This window comes from Mastigoproctus giganteus, chromosome 5 (assembly GCF_048544385.1).
Source record: "Mastigoproctus giganteus isolate SK-2022 chromosome 5, ASM4854438v1, whole genome shotgun sequence".
In the NCBI taxonomy this organism is placed as follows: domain Eukaryota; kingdom Metazoa; phylum Arthropoda; class Arachnida; order Uropygi; family Thelyphonidae; genus Mastigoproctus; species Mastigoproctus giganteus.
In genome coordinates this window covers 183,202,607-183,219,684 of record NC_143579.1, presented here as the reverse complement: position 1 = coordinate 183,219,684, position 17,078 = coordinate 183,202,607, and the positions used below count along the sequence as shown (strand labels likewise).

The 17,078-nt window shown below is 40.6% G+C and overlaps 1 protein-coding gene across 1 annotated transcript in view; it reads left to right on the top strand.

Annotated features, from left to right (window-relative positions):
* 128up (GTP-binding protein 128up) overlaps nucleotides 1-11,850 on the top strand; it is a 142,543-nt gene extending 130,693 nt beyond the window's left edge. The window contains exon 9 of the mRNA XM_090373569.1: nucleotides 11,641-11,850. Coding sequence (XP_090229695.1) covers nucleotides 11,641-11,647 — 7 coding nt within the window. The 3' untranslated portion in view covers nucleotides 11,648-11,850. The remainder of the gene's footprint in view (nucleotides 1-11,640) is intronic.
* Nucleotides 11,851-17,078: the final 5,228 nt, after the last annotated feature.

The window sequence follows — 17,078 nt, the reverse complement described above, 5'->3', positions numbered from 1 at the left end:
GGGGGCTGTTTCACTGAAATCCCCCTACCCAATTTCCTGGGGAATTAAACCCTCAACTTTAAACTTATACTACGAGTGTATTTTTATACCAATAATTTGTTATGCTGCAGGTGCATGGGGTTATCGTGTTAATAACTGTTTAGTCTTGAAGTATTTGACTCAAGCACAAATTTTTCATCCCACACAGGAGAAAGTGACAAGAAAGAAAAACTGTTTGTGAGCTTGTGTGTGTGTTCTGTATTGTGATGTGTTTTGGCCACCTGGAAGCAGTGATCATATGGACAACCACCTCCAGGTACTCGTCCCTAGCCACAGGAAGGCAAGGCCTCCCAAACTATCTGCACACCCTCCTCCCTGGGGACAAGTTTCCCAGGGAGGAAAAGCAAAACTTGTATAAGATGAAGAGAGGGAAGGAGAAAAGAGGAGGACTTCCCTGGCCCAGGTAAACCCCAATCCAGGATGGATTGCTAGAACAACAACACAACACAAAAAAAAAAAAAACAGGGTAAGAGAGTAGCTAGCCTGGTCTGTGGAGCCCCAGCCCAAGGCAGAACGCAAAAAAGAAAAAAGAAAAATAGAAAAAGAAAAGAAGTTAAATCCTGCAATCTGGTCAAGGAAGAGAGTGTCATCCGGGATGCTAGCATACAGAATGATAGAGATAAAAAAAAAAAAAAAAAGTTTTCATCCCGCACAGGACAGATAGAGAAAGACTAGCAGGGGAGTGCTAGGGCTACTCCAGATCAGGAAACACTTCCCACACAGAGCAGAGTGTGAGAAGAAGAAGAGGAGGAGGAGAGAGAGGGGGGGAGAAAAAAAAGAAGACAACTCATTTCTTCCTGTATGAGATGAAAGAAGTAGTTGGCATTAAGCCAAACAGCCACTTACTGATTTGCAGAAGCTGCTAGGATGATCCTCCTCCTACGCTTGAATACCTCAGCCACAAAATGCTGTAGTGCACCTCAGTTCTTTTGGGATTGTACCAGGAGTTCTACTTGATCAGGAGAAAATCCCAAAATTGCTGCCAGGAGTTGTTGTCTATGGTCCTCATAGATAGTACATTCAAAGAGTAGATATGCTCAATCTCGACAGACCCACAGAAACAGAAATCTATATTTAGTAGACCTAGTTGGTAGAGTTTCTAGTTAAGGAACCCGTTCCTGTGACCAGAAAGGTCTCCGTGCTGAAGGAGAACCACTTGTTGAACACTTTTCTGGTTACTAATGTGACATCCAGTATAAATGTTCTTGTAACAAGTCTTTTTGTGGTCGTGTCTCATCTAGTCTGCCAGATACTAATTAGCTCATTATGGCAACAAGCCCTTTCCTGTTTGGTATCACTGTCCAGGTTGAGTTGGATATCCTGTATTTCAGTTGGGATCCTTTTCTTCAGGCGGTAGATAAGTCCTCTATAGATGAAGAAGAGATCCAGGGGGGGGGGGATGTTTCCAGATATTACTTGCAATGCTGCCATTGACACAGTTCTATGAGCACGATGGGTAGCAAGAATAATGCTTCTCTGCATGGAGTTAAGCTTCTTTTTGATTTTGCAATTGGTCGCTTGATGAAACCATGCACCTGCAGCATAGGTGGTGATAGGTAAGAAAACTGCTCTATAGTATAACTGCAGGGTACAATTAGAGAGACGCCAGTCGCATCTGGAGATTCTGACAATTGAGGCAGAGAATTTTCTGATTTTGGAATATAAATGTTGCAAGTGTAGTAGGAAGGATAGCCTGTGATCAATGATGACCCCCAAGGACTCTGGTCTGTCACCAGGGGAATCATATTCCGTCTATCTTGACCTGGGGGGGGGCCACCGAAAATCCAGTTTTGGTTTTAAAGATCATCATATTTGTCTTGTGAGGATTGATATGCAGTTTGTTAGTCTTATCCCAGCGGGTAAGGTTAGTAAGAGGTTAGCAGTATCGTCCAGAGCAAGTCTTGAGTGTCCTGAAACAACAGTGGTAAGGTCATCAGCAAATGCAGTGACCTTGGCGCATTAAAATGATCTTACAAGGATCTGTTCTGGGACCCCTGATCTGGAATGCAGTCTTACAAGATTGGCTGAGCCAATCTTGTAAGACTGCGTTCCAGATCAGGGGTCCCAGAACAGATCCTTGAAGGCACCCCCGAAAGACTGGTCTGGTGACGTGCTGTTATTGTTTGTTTGTTTTTTGGTTTTTAGGAGCATTAGCAAATAAGGCCATATTGCTCCGGGAATATGCGGTGGTCATTCACTGACCTTTCCGCATCCTCCGTATTTGGTGGTGACAGGCTTGAACCCCGGTCTAATCAAGAAGCATGTGCTATGCACTGCTGCTCCTTTCCACCTGGCTCGGAGGCGCAAAAGGTGACATGCTGATGCTTTGTTTTGACCATAACAGACCTTTCAGAAAAGTAGTTTCTGGTCAGCCCCAGTAGAGTTGTGAGGAGCAGCTGGCTGATCAGAGACATTCCAGTGCACTCTCCCACCAAACTTTGTCGAATGCTCTCCTCAAAGTCAACACAAACAGCAAGCTCATACTTTGACTTAGATGTTTCTAGTTGAAGAACCAAGTCGAAGAGAGCATCTTCTCAGGAGTGACCGGGCGTGAAATCATATTGTGCTGGGGAAATAAGATCTTGTGATTGGAATAAGTTGACAGTCCTCGGGATCATGAGGTGTTCCAGGATTTTGCCTAGGTTGGCCTAAAATATCTTGGCTCCATTGGTGGCTTGTTTGGTTTAGGTATAAGTCGAAGGAGTGCTTCCTTCCAGTACTTCGGAAATTTTGACTCCAGGAGGCATTTGTTAAACAGGAGTAGCAGTAGGTTGGGTTTTAATTAATAAAATCTTTGAATAAACACATACTTGATTAAGTCAGGGCCCAGACATTTATTTAGATTTTAATTTTCATCATAGCTGTGTCAAGTTCTTGTGGGGTAAAAGGGTTAGTGCTGTTGGATGCTATATAGTTAGCATTGTTTCTTCTGATTGTCGTGTGTTCTGGCATATCTGCTGATACGTCATCTGGGGGAATAGTTTATCTAGTATCTCATTGATTGAGTCTTCCCAGTTGATGGTAATTAATCCATAGATTTTTGGGACATGGGTTTTGCCCCTCGTGATTTTGTAGAGGAGGCCCCATAGGTTAGCATTACCTGAGTCTCTGACAAATCCATTCCAGGTTTCCCTTTTCCACACAGCAATAGCCATGGTATATTCGTTCTTCTTCTTTGTCAGGTAGGCAGCGTGAAAACGTTCGACATGGGGGGCAGTCGATGGTGTTGGACTTCCCTCCTGGTACCATGGGTGTCTTTCCTGAGTTTGTTTAGTTCAGCTGTCCACCAGGCACAAGGTCTTAGCACAATTTGGATAAAGAATTCTGAATCTTGTATCCCAGTTCAACTGCTAAGATGTGCTCCAGGCTCTGGATGTTTGAATCAGGGAAGTCATTCTGGATGGTGTCATCAAAAGCGGTCCAGTTAACTGTTTTGGTGGAGAACCTACCAAAGTCCGGGGTCCGATTCATGTATGTTGAGTCTTTCAAGTTCAAGCAGAGGTTGAATAGATCACTCTATGGTCACTGAGTGCCCATTCCGGAATGACAGTCCATTTACTGACCTCTGTTCTAAGTTCCTTGTTCAAAACTGTAATATCGATGTTGGGCTGACCTGATGGACTGCAGAAGGTTGTTAGCTGGCCAGGCTGATTGTGGGTGGTAAGATCCCTAGACGGGAGCAAGTCTTCCAGGAAAAGTCCTCGAGGGTCCGAAGCCAGGGAGTGCCAGAGTGGGGATTTCGCATTAACATCAGAGGTGATGATGATGATGATAGCTTTAGAACCAAGAAGGTCCGATGCGTGCTCAATAAAGCAGAGTGACTCTTCAATATCCATAGATGGTGAGCAGTATAGGGATATTAGATAGAATGAGTGCAAGTAGAATGTTATCTGAATACAGGTTGCAAATTTTGTGCATAATCCATGGATCACCAGTACACTGAGGTTTCCATTAAGTACCACAATACAAGATTTTGGGTCCTTTGTGGTAGATTGGATGACTTTTGCATATATGGAATAACCCATAACTTAGCACTGTCAGACATCAGAGTTCTGCAGGCATAGGGCTCTTGGATGGAGATTATATCTATTGCATGTTCTCCTGCCGCCTTTCTAATTTTGTCAGCAGCTGCACTGGTGACCATTTATTTGCATTATTCTAAGTTTTGTAAAGGGATTCTTGTTCCTAGAGTTTGTTGAGACTGGATCTGTTGGGAGTGGTTGTGGCCTATCATTGACTGTTGCTGTGGGAGGATTGGGACAGGTTCATCTATCAGCAGTCCTTAATCTTGCCAGGTATTCTGGGCAGGCCACATCTCTGACCAAGTGGCCATGCTCTTTCTTTCTCCTTTTGCAGTTAGCACAGCAAGTGCTTTCATCCCTGTGTGAGCATTCAGCGAGCACATGTCCACTGCAGCACAGTGTCCATGCATAGGAGAGAAGTAGGTGCAATGCTGTGATATATGCCCAAAGCCAAGACACAAGAAACACTTTGTTAGCACTGTGAAGGGTCTGAATTGGTGAGCACTACAGCCCAGGAAGATTGTCATGTGACATGATGTTCTTGAGTCTGGGGGACACTATAATGATGCGGTGTGATGCCACAAACAAGCGAGCCTTTGTAGAGAACCTGAACACAGTCTCTTGTTTCATCTCTTCAAAAGAGATATCAAACTCATCTAGGTTTTTGTTAAACAGGAGGTCCTCCAGGAGTTCTGTATCAGTGGTGGTATTGGACACGTCATAAACAAGGATTGATGGATCTGAGCATTTAGTTGGGTTGCTGGACACACCAGGCCTGCAGTTCAGGTGCTGTGGAGATTGAGGTCAGATCTTCCTTGTTGGTGGCTTCCAGGAGGACTCCTAGGTTGCAAATGGCACATAGCGATTTAACTTTTAGTGAGTTAAAGTCTTTCTTTAGGGTGGATTGGACCAGATCTTTAACCTCCCCGCTTATCTTAAGTTGGGAGTCTTCCGATGCATGCAATAGGAGGATGTGCTGCTCCTTTCGAGTGGCTTGTGTCCTCTGGAGAATTGCTTGTGGTTGCTGATGGGGAATGAGTGTGCTGACTACGGGACAGAAGCATAGTATTTTGGTGGGAGCCCACTCTATTTCTTCTTGATCATCTGGACAGACTCTGGGCCTTCAACTGAGGGCAAGAGTAACTTGGAGATGGTACCAAGGACTTGCTCCAAGATAACCGTGCGAGAGGAAAGTTCCTCATTAGCAGTCTTCAGCTTAGAATTTTCAATAAGGAGGGCTGTGGCTATTGACTCTGTTGTCCCACATCTCCTGAATGGAGTTAGCAGCAGATCTAGTGAATCTGTTTGTTTCCTGGTTCAGACAGTTTTCCAGACCCTTATGCGGCATGGAGACTTAGTGGAGTGAGGCTGCATCGTTGGAGTCCAGCCCAGAGACCAAAGTGGTATCAGAGATAGAAAGTCTGCTAGAAGACAGAAGGCCCAAAGCAATCAGTTCATCCGAGGAAAGAAGAGGAGCCCCAGGTACTGTGGCAGAAGATGGAGCGAGAGTGTGAGAAACCAGTGGGGCCAGGATTGGATGTGGGGACTCAACATGAGAGGCCATCCCTGTTTCAGCTAGTGATGAATTTGTGGCAGTTGGAACTGTCAGTTAGATTGCTCTGATTGGGATCTGAGGGCTGCTTGACTGGATAGAGAGCTGGAAGATGTGGAACAAAGGTTGCCAAGGCAAGAGATTCCAGAATGGAGGCAGCAACGGGTTGAAATGCTAAAGTCTAGCTCAGCTGAGGGAGACTTGGGTGGATCAGTAGTAAGGATCCTGCTGGTTTTTAGCTTCTGGAGACAGTTGTTTGGAGGAGGAGAGGGGATGGGTCCAGGACCTTCTCTTGGTCTCCTTCTTGATTTACTTCCTGACAGGTGAGACAAGGAGCTCAGAGTCATAGGGCTCTTCTGAAGAAGAGCTTGATTCTTCGTAGGAGCTCAATACTAAGTGTTTTGCCCAGTTGGGTTGAAAGTTTGAACTTACAGTGAGCTGTCTACTGATAATTATTGGATTCTCCTGATTTCTACTGAAAACAGTTGGCTTCTCCTGAAAAACCTAAGTTCAAACTACTGTCACTATTGATTTGCATTAAGAACCCAGATGAAGCTTATTCTTTAGTGGCCACATGGTACTTACCCTTAATTTCCACATTAATCAGTCATTATAAAATATTCAAAGCTAAAACCCTTATATCAGTGATCTCTATTAATAATCATTAATTATGACATCACCAATTAATCTCCTAACAAAGTTAATTAATTACAAACAATCAGCAGTTCCAGACAATGCCCTTTGTTCTCAACAAACGAGGAAAAAGCAATGGCCACCTTCAGGAAAGATAATTATTGAAGACAAAAACATTTCTCCACAATACTCAAAAATGGTAAGGCACATCATTCTAAAAAATATGAGGCAAAATCAGAAGTCCTAAAGAGATACTAAGCACAATTCAAGCTTCCTAAAGCTATTCACAACATTTGTTTTCATCAAATTCAAAATTCCAATTCAAAACAATGGCCAAACCTATATGGTGCTAGCTTGCTGTCATCTGTTGGAGTTGGCAGCACAAGACAAAAATTTAAAACAGCTATATATCCAAAACGCCTTAGAAGTTCAGCACAAAATAATATTTCTAAGATCCCTAGGTGACTCACCGTCACCTAGGGATCTTAGAATCACGAAATAAATCCAAAATAGGGGAATTTCACTACTTTTAAAAACACATAGAAGCAGAGCACCAAATTACATATCCATCTTGCAAAAAGTATTAAACTTTAGTAATTCAGTCTTTTGCTGACTTAATAGGTATTCCAGTCCACCTTTTTACTTGAATATGGATCTCCTTTCAGAATTAGCCCAATTTGTACAGAATCCTATTTTGTTGAGCTCTCTCTTATTAAAAAGGTGTGTAGCAGTGTATACTGCAGCCAGGTTTCTTGGATGAACATTGTATAGATTTTTCATCCTGTGAAACAGAAAAACTGACCATAAAATACAGACAATTTATAATAAATAATATTCTTATGCTTTGCACCCGTATGGAAAGATCTAGATTCAAATCCATCAATTACTGGAGGAATTTCTTAAAGGACCTTTTTCTTCAAGGCTGTGTTTAGCCAGTTTCAGGCAAATTTGTAGGATTTCCTCTGACAGGATTGCAAACAGACCTATTATACATGCAATTTACAGATGTGATTATCTGATATATGGTTTCTCAGTTCAAATTTAGAAACACTCCAATCAGCATACACCGATGAGCCAAAACATTATGACCAGCGAGTTATGCAAATCGAAGCAACTGCTTCAATTTGAATAACAACTTAGGTGAACTACAGTGCGGGTCAGGACACAGTATAAAAAAACACCTGATACTGAGCTCCGTTAATCAGTGTTACTCTTGTTCTTCAGATGGGAAAGGTAGTGGACTTAAGCGAGTTTGACAAAGGCTAAATTGTAATGGGCAGACGACTGGGTCAGAACATATTCGAAACGGCACGGCTGGTGGGGTGCTTGCAATCAGCTGTGGTTAGTACCTACTAAAAGTGGTCCGAGGGAGGGGGGGAACCTGCAAACTGCCGGTGAGATGTTGGACAACCACTGCTCATAGATGCTCTAGGTGAGCAAAGGCTCTCCCGGATGGTACATGGCAACAGAAGGGCGACTGTGGCACAACTCACCGGCAATTAGAATGCTGGTGACTGGAGTAATGTGTCACAAAACACAGTACATCGAACCTTGCTGGAAATGGGGTTACGTAATCACGGTTCACCGGCGACAGTGCCTACAGTGGGCACACAAGCATCGAAACTGGATCTTGGGTGGTTGGAAGAAGGTCGTCTGGTCCAATGAATCACATTTCCCATTGCACCATGTGAATGGCCGGGTACACGTGCATTGTTTACCTGGGGAAGTGATGGCACCTGGCTGCACTGTGGAACGAAAACAAGACGGCGGCGGTGGTGTCATGCGTTGAGCAACGTTCTGCTGGGATACACTGGGTCCAGTCATCCACATGCCGGGCACTCTGACATCTGCCACCTACCTAAACATCACACTAATGGGGAAAACTCCGGGCTCCGCTCAGGCAACCCAAACACCTAAACATCATTGCTGACCAGGTACACCCTTTCATGGCAATGGTCTTCCCCTCTGGTGGTGTCATCTTTCAGCAGAATATTGTGCAATGCTATGCTGCCTGGATTGTTCAAGTCTGGTTTGCGGAACATGAGGAAGACTTCCAGGTATTGCCCTGGCGTCCAAATTCCCCAGACATCAATCCCATCGAGAATCTGTGATTTGTGTTGGAACAGCAACTCCGATCTGCGGCATCTCAACCATGAACCTTACAGGAGATGAAAAGATCTACTGGTTACTTGTTGGTATCAGATACCACAAGACACATTTAGAAATCTTGTAGCGTCCGTGCCTCACCGGGTATGAGATGTTTTGGCTGCATGTGGAGGACCAACATCATATTAGGTAGTTGGTCATAATGTTTTGGCTCATCGGTGTATATATCCTGCACTTACCACAGCTATTTTCCCTCCTCTGTTCCTCCACCTTAACTTTGTTCTGGACTCCTAGACGCAGTTAGTTATTTTGAAGTATGGAATAAAATGAAATGCACTGCTCAATGCAAAAAAAGTTTGAACACTAACTTACACAGAATTTTTCTTTGAGGCGCCTCCGTAGCCAGGTGGGAAGGAGCAGCAGTGCGTAGCACATGCTTCTTGATTAGACCGGGGTTCGAGCCCGTCACCACCAAATACGGAGGATGCGGAAAGGTCAGGGAATGACCACTGCATATCCCGGAGCAATATGGCCTTAGTTGCTAATGCTCCTAAAAACCAAATAACAAACAAACAAACAAACAATTTTTCTTTGAACCAGTTTATTCTCCTCAGTAGCACAGTGGTTGCAATCACTGTTCCAGCTGTGTGGAAAAGATCTGGGTTCAAATTCTATCAAGATGAGGAAAGTTTTATGGACTTATTTTGGGTTTTCAAACTGGTTGATCTTAGGCAAGAGTTGTGCCTGTCTAGAGACTCATGTTTTTCTTCCAACAAAACATGCACACTAACCACAGAATACACACAGTTTACAGACATAAAACATTGGCCCCTCACAGCCTTGATTGCCTTGTCACAAAAAAAAAAAAAAAAAAGAAACCATTCTACTGTGAATCTCTTATGTTTTGAGTTTGCCTAACGTAGTCCAGTGGTCAGGAGCGAGAGTGCATAGCACGCGTTCCTTGAGTAGACCGGGGTTCAAGCCCATGACTACTAAATACGATAAATATTTGTATTGACGATTTATTGTAAACTCTTCTGACTTGGTTGTCGTGCTGGAGTATAAACAGAAAGTTTATTTTATTTTATTTTTTTTAATGAAAATAAAGGTAACATAATAAAATTTATTTATTCAACACATTGATAATGAGGCAGTTAACCCAGTATTTAGTAGAAGGCTGATTAGGACATTTGTATGTGTGCTGATATAGACTTAGATTAACCTTAGTGTATTCATCCATAGTATCAAGCTGTGATGAATATATCACACTGAAATTTTTTTTCTGATCACTTAAATGGATTCAAGAAGCTGTTTACAAAGTGACTGTGTAAAAGGAGCAGTTTTAGTAGCTTTGTTTTTCAAGATTCAGTGACTGCATTATGTCACTCTAATGCTGTATTTAAAATTCATGGCACTGAGAAACTTTTTTGAGTTCTCTAATTATCGAAGAGCACAAATCTTGCATATTCCGAAGCATGATACCAAACCCATTCATAAAACACTTAGTACAAAAAACTGTACTGTAAGCATATCTTTATTCCAAAATGGTTGTTCTCATCAAAGTGATAAGGTGCTGGAGGAATAGACTTATTAATTTTGGCAAATGATGCAAGAAAGCAAGCTTATATAGCATCAGAAAAAAAAAAAAAAAAACTTCCCATTTTACTTATCCATCCCCTCCAGCAGTTTTTCTAGTTTTTCCTTAAATTTGTTCAAGCTATCCACTTCCACGACATCAGACAGAAATTTGTTCCAGCAATCAACCCATTGGCTAAAGATAAACTTCTGCATATCTATTCTGCAACAATCCTTCCTCAATTTTAATTTATCAGACCTTTATGCAGCACTCAAGATGTGGCCTGACCACTGCCTCATATAATGTAATAATCACCTCCTAATCCCTGCTAGCAAAATTCTTGTAAATTATTGACAAAACCCCATGTGCTGTCCTGGCAGCCTGTCCACATTGCTCAGAAAATTTCATATCTGACTGTACAATTATCCCCAGGTCTTTTTCATTTTCCACTACCCTGAATGTAGTACCACACATATATGCAGTACATTGCATTTGTCAATATTAAACCTCTATTGCCATTTCTCAGCCCAGCTGCCTAATTTTTCTAGATCTTGTTACAGTAGCATACCATCATTACTCTCATAAATCATCCTGCCAACCTTTGTATCATCTGCAAACTTAGACATTAAGCCTGATATGCTCTCATCAGTATCATTAATAAATACAGAAAACAACAATGTGTTAACTACCAAACCCTGGGGGACTCCACTGATAACATTAGTCCATGAAGAGCAGTGTCCATTGACAACCTCTTTTCACTCAACCATCCCTTTATCCATAGCAGTAACTTTCCCTCAACACCACACTGCCCAATTTATACAGTCGTCTATTACATGCAACAGTATCAAAAGCTTTTCTGACTTCTATTGCTTTTGGCAAAAAACTCAACCATGTACAACCAGTAAAGGGTTGTACATGGTTGAGGAATAATGTCAGGAATAATTAAAGTAGTATTGAAAATAAATTTTTCACAAGTTTCATTTTGTTGACTCACTTGGTAAAACAGACAGGGCTTGTGCACATTGGGGATGATTTGAAAACACACTGCTGGTCAGTGTACAGATGACAGAATATAGCTGACTGCTTCCTTTGAATAATAACCAAAAGTTTAAAATAGACTTTCATAAACTTAACTTTTGAATAAATACCCAATGTCAGCAATTACAATTAATCGAACATTTTGAGGTTCTGTCATATTTTAATTTCCTGGATTTTTATTTCTGGGGCTACATAAAATGAATATGCTATGAACTTCACATGTTGAGAGGATTAAAAGCCAATATCAAATCAAAAATTTCAGAAGTAACTGTTAAAGCATGTGTAAAGTCTCATGGTGAAAACAGCTTCTGCTTACAATCAAGGAGGCTGGCCACTTTCAAAATTTATATTATTTTATTATTTTTTTTTTTTATTATTATTATTGAAATAAAATTTAAAATGTACTGCTAGCTGCATGTCTTTTGAATTATGCTGTATATAATGTGTAATTGTATATGGGATTTTCTGGACCAAATCTTGTTTTAGTTAATTGTACTAACCAAATTTACCTTTCTTTCCCCCCCTCCCTTTTTTATATCTGTGGGAGAAGTTTTAATCAACATGTTATTTTGAAATTGTACTGTATCTGCTTCAATTAAAATAGTTACAGCAGTTTTATAATTTTTAAGTTTTTGCAGAATTCTAGACTAATAGCATTTTAATGTTTATTTCAGGGTATGATGGCATTCATTAAAATCAAACTGGATTAAAAACAGGAAATGTTTTCAAAATAACAGAATCAGAAGTTTTTAAAGGAATTATGGCAATGTGCATTTTCGCATCAAGTGAAAATTTGAAATTTTGAAAATTTTTCACATTTGAATAAACATCGTAAGAAAAAAATTGTATCTATCAAAGATGTGAAGGGGGGAAAAAAAGCACATGTAGAGGCTAATAAATTTTTCTATTTAATAGAAAAAAAAGTAATGGCTATAAACAGCTGAATACTAAATTACTAACCCCCATTGATCAATATTGATTCTTTTTGGTTTTTAATAATTTTAGTAATTTATTGACCAGAAAGTAATTATTATGTGATTTTCTCCCATATATTATTTTATAATTACTCCAGTATATTCCAATATATACATCAATGTTAACTTCTATTTCTTGTCTTGAAAATTTGTGCTATATAAGTTGACCCCTTTTTTAGTCTTACAGTGTAGTGGTCTATTACAGTAACATATGGATTAAGAATCGCCATCTTTTTAATGTAATTATTTCTGCACTTTTTTTAAAAAAATTTTAGTGATATTCCAGTAAACTGTAAAGAAAGTAATAAACATATATAGTGTGTGCTCCCTTGTGTAGAATGTGACAAAAAAAAAAAAAACTACAGGCATAGGTAATGAATATGATATCACTCTTATTAATGCTATATATGTAGGAGGTTTTGATTAAGCCTAGCCATGCAGTGTTGCTAGTTTAGTGCTGTCCTAGAAATTAGTTTCTGTAAGCAATGCCTGAATATGGAAACATCTTTGTTATAAGAAATTGAAAATCTATAAAGTTTAAAATGACCATTGTAGCCAAGTGTACTACTGCACCAATTTGGTCACATTTGAGTGGACTATTCATCTAGCATTCATTGCTAAATAAGTTGAGTTCTTGTATTCCCTTTCTTGTCAATTCTTCTGACCCTATACAAAGAAAAAAAGTATGTGATGTGTTCACTCATCACATATAATTGTATATTAAGATCTACTCCAACAGTTTATATATAATCACTGTGCCAAAAAAAAAGTACCACAATTTAAAACGCCCAACAAATATCAGTATTTTTTTTTTTTTATGCTAATACCGTACTTCTTGTGAGATTCATGTTCAAAAATTTACACCCAGTTAAAAATCTCATGCTCATTTCCACATCCTTAGTAAAATTTTTTTTTTTATGAAAACCCTAAACACGAGAGGTATTAGAACCTATAGTACTTATTACCATGCTTGGGTTGGAGGTTGAGAAGATGAAAGAAGATATTTGTTGACATTAGACTTGAACTTCTGTAGGTTGTCATTTTCAGGAAATGTGTATGAAGGTAGGTTGCTCCAGCAAACGGCAGTTGAATAAATAAATAAGGAAGATGAAAAGTTAGTTCTGTAAGTTTGAAGTTGGACAGTAAATGGATCTTGGCTGGTGGCAGCATGTGTTCGGACTGTTTTGAAAGAGAGAGCGGGAATTATAGAAGCCAATTCAGAAGAACAGCTGTAAAAAAGGCATGCAGCAGAAACAGTACGTCCATGAGACAGAGAGTGGAGAGACTCTGTTAGAGAAGAGTCATTGATTAACCTAACTGCCCTCTTCTGAATGGAATCTAGAAGCCTGAGAGAGGTTTTGGGGGCACCGCCCCCAGATGTAGGAACAATATATCATGGTAGGGCGGATTTGCGATTTGTACAGAGTGCACAGCTGTTTGGAAAAAAAAAGTAATACCGAGAGCGAAAGAGAAAACCAAGTTTTTTTACATGCAGAGGAAGCAATATTTCTAATGTGCTTGTGCCAAGAATCTAGAAGCCTGAGAGAGGTTTTGGGGGCACCGCCCCCAGATGTAGGAACAATATATCATGGTAGGGCGGATTTGCGATTTGTACAGAGTGAACAGCTGTTTGGAAAAAAAAGGTAATACCGAGAGCGAAAGAGAAAACCAAGTTTTTTTACATGCAGAGGAAGCAATATTTCTAATGTGCTTGTGCCAAGAGAGAATAGAAATCAGGGAAATCCTCAAAAGAGATATATGATCTTGCCTAGAAATCAAAGTGTCACCGAAGATAAGCATAGCAGCAGAAGAATCCTTTTTGTGAGACATAAGACAGGGCTGAGTTTTTAAAGGATTGAAATCAACTAAGTTGTCTTTGCCCCATTGGAGATCGGCATTTAAGGAATTGGTAGTGAATATTCGAGAATTTGAAGCTGATTGAGCAGGGCCAAGTTTCTCAAACTGGAAAGTGGAATGCAATGTGCTATCATCGGCAAAACTATGGATAGGATTTCCAGTCAATGGAAGAAGGTCATTAATATACAAGAGGAAAAGAGTGGGGCAAAGAACTGAACCTTGGGGGACACCAGCATTAGTGGGGACGATAGAAGACAGAGAGCCATCTGCCATCACCCTCAGTGAGCGATCAGAGAGAAAACTGGATAACCATTTACAAAAAACAGTTGACAAACCATAAGACGGAAACTTGTTTAGAAGACCTTTATGCCAAATACGATCGAAAGCCTTTGAGATGTCAAGAGCAACTGCTTGTGTTTCACCAAATTTGTCCATAAATGGGGATAACATAAGCCAGAATATCACAAGTAGATCAACATTGACGGAATCCATACTGGCGATTGTTGATCAGGCAGAAGGTTTCCTAGGTGGTTTAAGAGTTGGCGGTTAATTGATTTCTACATTACTTTAGAAAGAGTAGAAGTAATTGCAAAGGGACAGTAATTGGATGGGAAGGATTTGTCACCCTTTTTAGGAACTGGCTGGATATGAGCAAATTTCCAAGCAGAAGGAAAAACACCTTTGGAATGAGAAAGCAAAAAAAGGCAGCAAAGGACAGGAGTAAGTTCAGGAGCACAGGTTTTGAGAACAAGTGGAGAAATACCATCAGAACCTGGAGCTTTCTTAGCATCAAGATTAATCAAAATCCTTCTGATATACTTTTGACGAAAGACCACAGGAGGCATTGAATAGAGCGTGTTGGGAATGGTGGGAGGTGTTTTACCAAGATCATTAATACATGAGTTGGAAGAAAAATGGGATGCTAGCAGGTCAGCTTTATCCTTGGCTGAAGTGACAATAGAACCATCTGGTTTTGACAGAGGTGGGAGCAGAGATGGGCAAAAGTTGCAGCCAATAGCTTTGGCAAGAGACCGGAATGCTCGGCTACCATTAGGGCAAGAAGCAAGTTTTCTACTCTTAGCCTGTTCAAAATCTAGTTTGGACTGGTTAGTAACTGCTTTACAATTCTTACGAGCTTTGGTGTAGGCAGAAAATGAAACCGAAGAATTGGAAACAAGCCAATTACGATATGCAACATTCTTCTCTTTACCATCCTTAGCACATTTATTAGAAAACCAAGGCTTAGATAAAAGACGAGATTTTAAATTGGAGTGTGGAATAAAGCATTCCATTCCTACAAGAATAATTTCACTGGCATGTGATCTGAGCAAACATTGACATCAGAAGTTTTGAAACAGTAATCCGACCAATGAAAAGAAAAGTAATCTCGCAGGTCATCCCATTTTGCATTCTTGTAATGCTGAACAACACGAGGTTGGGAATAGCCACGAGATAAAGGCTCCATTGGATAAGAGACAATCAGCAAGTTGTGATCTGAAGTGCCTAAAGGACCACTCACTTTGACCGTGTACTTAGAATGGTTGTTTGTGAAAAAAGATCAAGCGTGTTGGCTGTATACTTAGGATTCCGGTATTCTGGTAGGTAAATTAATAATCTGTGCAAGGTCATTAGTAGTTGCAAAAGCCTAAGCATCTCGACCAGCTGGAGTTGTGAACATTAAAATCACCAAGCAAAATTACCTTACTGTTAGGAAAGTTGGACTGGAGAAATTCAAGTTGCAATGAGAGGAAGTCAAAGAGTTCCAAATGATTAGTGGATTTGGGAGAATGGTAGGGACAACATATGAATTTGACAGAATGAGGTAGAGAGATTTTAAGCCAGAGAAGATCGAAAAGAGGAGATTCCAAATTATCAACTCTCTGACAGGAAATATCAGAATGGACATGTGCACAAGTACCACTTTAGAGGTGAAAGGAATCGTACAGCGAATAACTCGAGCAACTGAGATGAGCAGTAACTGAGATTCTGCCAGAAAAAGTAGATGGGATTTCGCAGATTGCAAGTGGAAATGGACATCGTTGAGATTAGAACTGACACCATATATATTTGTGAAATGAACTAGGAAGTGTTTGGTAGGTTTAGATCTTTTTGCAGATAAGCTTGCTCTGTTAATTTGATACATGGTGTATTCAGTAATGAAATTTTTAGCATGATGTATGAATGATGTATGAAGTAATGAAATTTTTAGATATCACATACACAAGGTAAGAATATACCCAGATCCTTGACATAACGTGGCCTCGACAATGCCCCCCTATACACACTACTTGGGCTCCCTCCAGTCACTATCTGGCAGATAGTGTATAGTGTGTTCGTGTTTAATGGCACCAGGGGTTGCCCCCATCTCCATGTTGCTTTCATTGTAGGTGTAACAGTGCATTGTAAAGGCCAGAGATTTAAAAGTGTATGGATTTTGTAAGTGTAGTGTATCGTTGTTCTTCTGGCCATTTAGCCTCTAGACCCCTCTTGGGCCCAACGTTGTCCACACTATGCCTCGTGGAGGCAGACCAGGTACCTAGTAATTTTAAATTTTCACTCTGGCAGGTCCTGCCACCTAATTTCCTGAGATTTCAGTGGCTAGAACCTTAAAAAAAATAAATAAATAAAAAATGGGACAAAAACGCTAGAAAAGTAAGGCCGAAAGAGGTTTATATTAATGCAGTTTAATTTTGGACGTTGTTGACATTGTGTGGGGTGTACACTGACAGTTTAGGCAGAGTGGGGAGGGGAGACTGAAGAGTGGATGGAAAGAAAGAAGTATGTGGATGATAGAGAAGGCAACCCCAAAAAGTCAGTGGGGCAGGCCCAGGCCCCACCACGAGAAAAAGGGGGCAAGGGGATGAGACATAATCCCATATCCTCTCCCAGTCTAGGGAAGGGGATTTATAGGGAATTAGGTTAGGCACCTAGTTCGAATCGGCAGATGGCACTTGGGGTTTGAGTGTGTCAGTTTCCTTATCTTCTGCTGTGCATTAATGGAACTTCTCTCTCAGTCAAGGCTTCAGTCAGTGATTCAAAGTTGCGTCATGAGTTGTGGGTGGTACTGTACATTTTTCAAGTTTGTGTTCGTGGAAGCACCCTACGTCGGGTGAACAATTCTTGAGCAAAGTGCATGAAGGCAATGTAATCTTTGGTGTTATCAAGGACGTGCTGTTCCCGGTCTTTTGGAAGATAGTGGATTTTGGTGAAGAGAGTACATCTTAAGTCCTCATAGAGCTCACAGTCATGCATTTAGTGGCTCCAGCTTTCTGGAGAACCAC